The following is an 8230-nucleotide window of genomic DNA, read 5'->3' on the forward strand; positions in this document are numbered from 1 at the left end:
GAGGATGAGAGACAGGGAAGATCATTCCTAGAAAATCGAAGTGCTAGTACTGAAAGACACAGCACTACTGTCTACAAAAAACCAGAATGATGTGGAAACTTTAAAACAGCAATGGTAGGTGGTCAGGGAACTGCAAGGCAGGAGCAAAGGATGCTGGCAGAGCTGTGTGGGGAGCACAGGACAGGGACAGCAGGAGGGCTGTTATGTCTGGACTGAGGAAAATGAGGGTAAGAAACAGAAGCAGAAATTTTATCCACGCATTTTTATTTTAAAAACATGTAACATAATTATGTATTAATAATAAGCATATAAAACCCATTGAAAATATTCACAATGCAGACACTAAGAAAAAGAAAGTCTCAGATTAAGAGAGACATACATTTCGGTCCAAGGCAACACATAGATACCCTTACACTTGGGATGGAATGCTCTGGTGTTCAACTTCAGGGAAATTTCCTTTCTTCAGATACAGACTTACATCTCTATGGACTGTTCTTCCACAAATGGTTGGAGTTTGGAGGGAAGAGCATAATTAAGTCAAAATATGAAAGAGGGGAGATATAACTGCGTGCAATAACCCCAGGACATAATTACTAAAGTAGAAGAGGAAGTCTAAAGGGAAGTCCAAAGGGAAGTCTAAAGGGAAGGGAGTAACATTAATTAATTGAGCAAAGAGAAGTTTTTCAGACTAAAAGACAGGAAATATTTCTCAGCAGAGAAAAATTTACTGGATTTTGCAATTTTGTCATGTGGGCAATGGCGAAGGCTCTGTTGCTTGAGTCATACAAGACTCATACTAGAAAAAGAAAACCTGGAGGATGCATTGTAGGGGACTGTTTTGACCATCCCTTTGAGCGTTCTGGGGAAAACTGAGGTGTGCTCTCCACCATGACTTTTTCCCTGAGCCAGACATGTTTTGCCAGGTATATTAACTCTGAGGACTCCCCTTGTGCCAGTTATATGAAACTGAGCTACGTGGTTCAAGTTTTGGTACAGGGTTGGAGCCAAGCCACTGATTTCAGGTCAAAAGCTTGTTTCCATCCAACAACTGCAGAGGTTTTGGTATCTGGAGTTTGGATTTGCATCTTTCCATATGCTGATGTTGACGGAGTATTGACAGAGTACAGATAGACCTGACCGTATTGGATCTCCTCCCCATTCCCGACTGAGCACTCCCATTTGTGAAACCAAGATTTCTGACCTCCATTTCAAACACATTGTATGCTCTATGTCTTGCCCTACTAAACTAAAGTATTACTTTTCAGCAGAGGTAAAGCTTATAGTATCTTTTAAATCCTCTGGCAACTAGGAGGCAAGGGAAGAGACCATAATTAACTAATAAATAGCAAGTGTCTGGCATTCCTCATCTAATAAAAGGCAGTAGTACACAAACACACACACACCGAGCCAGTACATTACAGTATTCCATGGATCCTCTAGAAGGGTTGGCCCGGAAAAATGTACCCTATATCTAATGAACTAAGGACAACTACAATTTTCATTCTACCTATCAAGTTTCAGTAGCTTTGGTTTCTTTTCCTACATTTGCATCCTAATGGACACCTACCAACACATCTCAAAGGACTACTCCTGGCATTCAGAAGTCTTAGCCTTTCTCTACATTTTGTAAGAAAAATTTATAAGAAAATACAGCTTGGGAAAATACGTTTTTATCCTTACATCTCTTTAAATTACCATCTATCTCTTTCAGACATTCTGTACAGTCAGAAAAGAAAAATAGAGAAGGTGATAAGAACCATCTTCTGCCTTAAAATCACCACCATCCTCACTCTTCCTCCACAACAGCTACCAGTGACTGAAAATAGCATCAAGTAACAATGCCCTTTTGCTGCAATGCCACAATTTTCAAGTAATACTTATGACAATAATTAAATACAGCCACCAAAAAAGTTCCAGAGGACATAAGAACTTTGGTGGATACAGAAAACACACACCAACACAGCTACATGCTCAATCTCACGAGTACTCAAGTCTTCATATTTCTGTTTGGAGGACAGAAATTACTTTTAAAGGTAACATGTATAATCAGCTTCCTTTCATGCATCCTGTTTGGTACCATATTCCCTCATTACAGTTTTATTGCACTTAAAGTCGATAGCATCATTTTGCAGAGTTATCTTATTTATCTCCAGCATCTTCCACTTTATCATCTTTATGTTAAAAAAATAAATATTTACAAACAAAGTGACACACCAATAAATAAAATTCAGGTCATATTATATCTCAGACAATTTGTACAAAAAGAAAAGAAAAAAATACTCTCGTAACTTGGTCCCCTTTTCCTGAGGCTGAGAGTCATGTTCACTGGACAAACAATACAATGTGATGGCTTTTTGCATTTTGGTAAGTTTGTTACGTTCCAGTGTAACACCATGCACATGTATACACGCAGTGGAATAGAAGTGGGAAGGAACAGGGGACTTGTTTGGTTGTTTTACCTCACTATACAAAAATAATCAGTTCCAAAAATTAAGTGATTGCTATGTGCATAAATAGGTTAATTCCTAGTAGCAATTAAAGGTGAGAGAGGCAAAAATATTGCCCTCTCTTCTCTGGTCTCCTTAGATGCAAGGCAGGTGAAGATGAGGTTATTTTTGCTGTAGCGCCTGGTACCTTCCAGTGTTGAAAGTGGGTGAGATCCTCCCCACATGGGACTTGCTAACCGACTGCAAGGTTTGGCAGAAACAGGGTTGGTGGGAGTGGGAAGAGGAGAATAAAATAGCAGCAGTTAAAAAATTGTCCCAGATATTCTCCTGATGTATCCATCAGCCCATTCCTTTAAGGACTCTGCCTACCCCTTTAAGGATGAAAAATGGGTCAAGGAAGGGTGTGAAATATCTTAGAAAACTTCCTTAGCAGGCTGTATGCTGTTCAGTTCCACCATGGGGCTTTTTTCCACAGGTGATGTGGGTCTAACTTCTTCTGGCCGCCCTTCAAAGCCCCTGGAGATGTCTTCAAAAGTCCTGCCCTTGGTCTCTGGGACTTTGAAGAATGTGAAGACAAAGAAGATAACCAGAAAAACAAGGAAGATGAGGAAGACATAGGGACCGCACAGTTTCTGCAAGGAGGACAGAAGAGGAAAGAATTATAATTTGGAAAAAAACCTGTAAAGCTAAAATGAAGGTGCTGTTCTCTGCAGTTCAGAATGATGACAACCTCTCTGAAACACAGATTTATTTACTTTTAACCTTGCTTTTGTCAAGAGAAAGCTCTAGTATTTGCACCTTTCTTAAGGCATCCTTCTGAACCTTTAATGCTATTTTGGCTGACAAAAACTGAAGCTTCTAAAGGGATTGCCTAAACTCATGGCATTGTCTCAGCCAAAAGGCAAGTGAAAGCAAAGGCTTTGGGAAGCTGCAGTACTCTGCTGACATGGACTAGTTAGTGACCAGATCATCACCGATGATTTCCAGAGAGTGACCTTACCTCAGCATAAGGGAAGAGCATCCCCACCAGGAAATTGGAGGTCCAGTTGGAGCAACCAGCCACTGCCATGGCTGCTGGACGTGGGCCCTGACTGAAGAGTTCAGCCACAATAAACCAGGGGATGGGGCCAGGGCCAATTTCAAAAAGAGCCACAAAGCCAAAGATAGCCACAATGCTGATGTACCCAATCCAGGTCACGATGTCCTGCAAGAGAAGGAAACAGAAGCAGCTGTTACTCAACAGGCAAACAGCAGAATCAAAAGCTCCTAATATCCCCATATTCTCCATGGTGCAGTACAGTCTCTGAACTATATGATCCCCTGACTGACCTCTGCTGGAGATTCTCCTCCCTTTGCCTTGAAGATCCTTTGCCTCCCTGCTCACCCTGAATTCCAGGTGCCTCCCATGAAGACATCCCTTCCTTTGCCTTTGCCCCACCCCCACCCCACCATTTCCCCTGAGACGTCTACAACCCTTTCAACATCTCTATTCTGTCACTATCCCAAACAACAGCAAAATTTGGATGCCAATGACTCACCTTCAGTGCCAAAGCAATGGTCATGATGGCTGCGCAAACAGCCATGCCACCCAAGCCAACTAGATGGAGGGTCCTGCGCCCTGCACGCTCAACCAGGAACAGCTGAAAGATGTGGCAACAGAAGAGAAAAAAAACACTGAATATCAAGGCAGCACCTGAAGGTGTTCTCTGTATCATGATGCAGTTGGTCTGTCACCCTATCCTGTCCCAAGGGCCCCTGTCTGCCTTCTGCCCCCAACCCTCTAGTACCTCTGTGATCATCCGCACCCTGAATTAAATGTGTGGGGTCACAGGACAACATTTCTCCAAGCTCTTGCTCTTCATTCTTTTACTTTTCCTTCCTTTCTCCTTCCTCTGTCTCTTGCCTCCTACCCACTTGCATTCTTTCACCTTTATTTCCCTTTTCTCCCTCTTGCACTCTATGCTCTTTCCAGCCTTCCTTTCCTTTCTTCTCTCCCAATCACCTCTGTGTGTTTTTTTTCCTTTGCTAATCATGGTGTAGCACACCCTTAGGCACACTCTGAATGAAGAGATAAAACTGGCCCCGTGTCACTTGATGCCAACCTTTCCTCCCAAAGCCACCCATCATGTAAATCCTTCACCACGATCCCCAGTGCTGCTTACCGAAACAACAGTGAAGACAGTGTTCACAATCCCGGCACCAATGGTGGCATAAACTGGCTGAGTGATACCAGCTTTTTCAAAAATCCCAGTGGAATAATAAAACACCTGGAAGCAAAAGCAGCAGTTGGATATGGTTAGCATTCTTGTATCTAAATTGTGATATCCCTTATTGTCATGCTTGATGCTTGGTACGTTCAACAAAGAGCTATTATGACATGTTTGACTAGATAAAATGATATTTTCCAGTCCATACTTGTGCGAGGGATCACACACTGTGATATGGGATATAACATTTTGCCCTGAAAACTGCCATAGGGAGGTGCCTCACCCTTTGTCTCCTGTTTTTCATTGAGTGCCCCCTCAAATGAGATTGTCACCCTTTGTTCCTCGGTACCCATCTCTTCTGAGGTTCTGGGCAGCCCACTTTCACAGATCACCTGGAGCACGGTCAGTGTCTGACCAGTTTTTGAGGCCACTGAACATTTGATTGATCTCACATACTCCTAAGTTTCTGCTTCCATGGCAGCTGAGCTATAGGATATGCCATCCATGCCTGAGGAAGTAGTGGAGCAGCTGAATGTTCCAGGGAGCAATTTTTGGCAGGCAGTATCACAAAAAAGTGGCCTCAGTTCAAGATGGGGAGTGAAAAACTCAGGGGGCCAGTATGTTAGCAACTGTCAATGAGAGCCACTCAAGTGCAGTAAAAGAGAACTGAGCCCGGGAAATGAAAAATGAAGCTCACTTACAGCATTGATGCCTGAGAGCTGCTGGGAGAGTTGAAGCACAATGGCAACAATGATGGCCTGGCGGTAGCTCGGAGACCGGAAGAGCTCTGGCACCGTCACCTTCTTTTCCTGAGACATCTTGGCACTCTCATCCTTCATCTCTTGGATGTCTTGGCTGACGTCCAATGTGCCACGGAGCTTCTGGAGAACTTGGGGGAGAAAACCAAAATATTAAAACTGGGGCCTCATTGGCTCACCTGGCTGCAGTAAAGAGGCCTTAAGTTCTGCACCCAACCCTGGTCTCCCAGTTGCCTTGCAGAGGGAGCACTGGGAAGACAGACCTTGTGATGGGCAAGTGCTCTAGGATGCTGAGAAGAAGGCTCAGTTCCTTGATTCGGCCACCTATCTAGCTTAGGGTCAGATGCCCTAGGGGCACTGTAGAAATATAGCTAATGCCCTGGCCAGATGTATAGTTATCTAGGCCTCTTGTGCTGCAGCCTTGTGATCTATTCCCACTTGTATTCAACCCCTTACTTTGGGGCTATTTAGGATCACCAGTACTAAATTCAGTGCTCCTTAAATCTTAATGCTCTTTGAGACTATGAAAGAGATTCAGATCAGGTCTTTCATGCTTTCTGGACCTGGGGCAGGTTGGGGATATAGGGAAGGGCAGATCTAGTGATCTCAGAGGATCAGGACACTCAGTGCTAATGTCTATCCTAGTCTCTCATCCTGCCTGGGTTGTGTGGCCTGGGAGCATGGGTGAGGCAGGCCCCAAGCTGTTCTGTGATCCCATGCAGAGGCTGGTCCTTACCTGCTTCTGCTTTGTCGTCTTCCATTTTGTTGATCAGCAGGAAACGGGGACTCTCTGGGCAGAATAGCAGAGCCACACACTGCAAGATGGCTGGGATGATGGTGAACCCCAAAAGCAGTGGCCAGAGTGTTTTGGTCCCCATGATCTGGTTCAAGCCAAAGATCTGGTGTAGCAAACAGGAAGAACAAGAATAGCTATTAGGATGATTTCCTTAGGTCAAAAATTCCCTTTTTTCCCCTTCATCCTCTGTTTTTCATGGAGTGATCCCTGAAACAAAGTGGTCACCCTCATTCCTAACCACCTGTGTCCCTGGAGGCCCTGAATCGCCTACTTCCATAGCTTAGCTATATCTCATAGTCAGAGCCTGACCAGTTCCTGGGACCTCTGAAATTGGTGGATCTCCCTGGACCACAAGTGCCTTGGCTCCTGTCTGAAGCTACCATGGTATGCAACCCACCCTTTTCTCCTGCTGAAAAAAGGGCCATGAGTCCTTAACTCCTCTGATGACAGCAAGCGAACAGCATATAAGCCCCTCCTTGCTCTGCACCCTTCCCACTAGCCTGTGTAAAAAGCAGTGTCAACCTTACCTGTGCCACCAGGATGCCCACCACAATACCCAGCTGGTTCAGAGTGCCGAAAGCACCACGGAAGGCAGTGGGTGAGACTTCACTGATGTACATGGGCACAAAGCCAGTGCAGAGCCCACAGAAGATGCCAATGATGAAGCGGCCTATGATTAGCATCTCCACTGCACCTGCCAGCTTGGAGAAGCCCATGAGGATTCCTCCCACCAGGGCCAGGATGTTCACCCCTAGCATGGAGTTCCTCCTGCCGAGGTAAAGGATATGGAGTTAGTGCTAGGTAGTTCTGGGAAGGAGCTGTAGACCCAAAAACCCATCCCAGGATATCCTCCCCCACTCAGCCTTCCTCTCAACCTTGTCCTTCTGCCAATTTCTGCCTCTTGTGTTTCACTCTCACCCATGGAGGAACTGGTCCCATCTCTCCCTCCCTCCCAATCTACTGGTCCAGAATCTGGGAGAGAAGCAATCTCCTCTCCTTGTCTCAGTATCCTAAAGCAAAAGGGCAAACCTCCCAGCAACTCAAACCCCTTCCTTCCCAACGCACCTGCCGAATCGGTTGACGAAAAGGCCAACGGAGAAGGAGCCGATCATTCCTCCTACAGAGAAGATGGCCACAGAAAGGGACCACAGTGATGTGAGGAGCTCATCAGAGGTTGGGATCCCTCTCCGAACTGACAATGTCTGGTTGAAGAACTCCTGAATAATCTATAATAGAAGATGGTGAGCTACATTAATAATATGCCTCTGTCGGGTCAGGGGTTCTTTTATCTCAGAGCCAGGAAATGAGGATAGCCTGGAGACACAGAGGCACAGAAGCTTGAGTGGATCAATGCAGCTAAAAAGGAATTAGCAGTTCAGAGGAAGAGAAATTCAGAGAACAGCAGTAAGAAGAGAGACTGACTCTCCGGCAGAAACAGGCTTGGGCAGGATGTGACTGGATTGGCGAGACTAATTCCTCCACCCATGCCCAGAGGGTTTATAAAAACAGTATGTTATAGTGGAGGGGAGGGGATTAGTTGGCCAGAATGAGAAAAAACGGGAATAACAGCAAAGCAGAGAAGTGGGGGAGGGATCCTGGCAGCAGGGTTATACGAGACAGTGGAATCATTTTCCCAGGTGACCTGGTGGAAATCCCACTGAATAAGGCTCTGAAAAGCAGCAGTGCTGTTAGGAACAGCCCTGCCCTTGTCTTCAGGGAGGGGGCAGATGACGTCATGAGGCTTTTCTTGCTGCTCGTTTTTTGGATGCTCTCTGTTTAAGGAGAGCTGTGGGGGTGGAAAAGAGGAGGAGTTAACCTCATATAACTCGGCCCCCAGCAGATGGCAGCAGGAGGCCAGCTTGAGAGCGTATGCCTGCCCCCCTGCCCCCACTTTACTCCCTCCCCCTCTCCCCCAATCTGCAGCTATGACATGTACTCCGGGAGGGGAGGGGATGTGGTGTGCAGTGACGCAAATACTAGGAGGAGTTTTACATATCAGTTACGGGAAAGAGAATCACAAGG

The 8230-nt window shown here is 45.6% G+C and overlaps 1 protein-coding gene across 1 annotated transcript in view; it reads right to left on the minus strand.

Annotated features, from left to right (window-relative positions):
- Positions 1 to 243: 243 nt before the first annotated feature.
- The window catches only part of LOC109316247 (solute carrier family 2, facilitated glucose transporter member 3), a 13536-nt gene continuing 5549 nt past the window's right edge, over positions 244 to 8230 (minus strand). Inside the window, exons 3-10 of the mRNA XM_019544159.1 lie at positions 7274 to 7434; positions 6736 to 6976; positions 6149 to 6311; positions 5356 to 5543; positions 4610 to 4714; positions 3986 to 4087; positions 3448 to 3651; positions 244 to 3079 (exon numbers count right to left, since the gene is read on the minus strand). Of these exons, the coding sequence (XP_019399704.1) occupies positions 2861 to 3079; positions 3448 to 3651; positions 3986 to 4087; positions 4610 to 4714; positions 5356 to 5543; positions 6149 to 6311; positions 6736 to 6976; positions 7274 to 7434 (1383 nt within the window). The 3' untranslated portion in view covers positions 244 to 2860. The remainder of the gene's footprint in view (positions 3080 to 3447; positions 3652 to 3985; positions 4088 to 4609; positions 4715 to 5355; positions 5544 to 6148; positions 6312 to 6735; positions 6977 to 7273; positions 7435 to 8230) is intronic.

Source organism: Crocodylus porosus, unplaced genomic scaffold (assembly GCF_001723895.1).
Source record: "Crocodylus porosus isolate Cpor-Errol unplaced genomic scaffold, CroPor_comp1, whole genome shotgun sequence".
Lineage (NCBI taxonomy): Eukaryota > Metazoa > Chordata > Crocodylia > Crocodylidae > Crocodylus > Crocodylus porosus.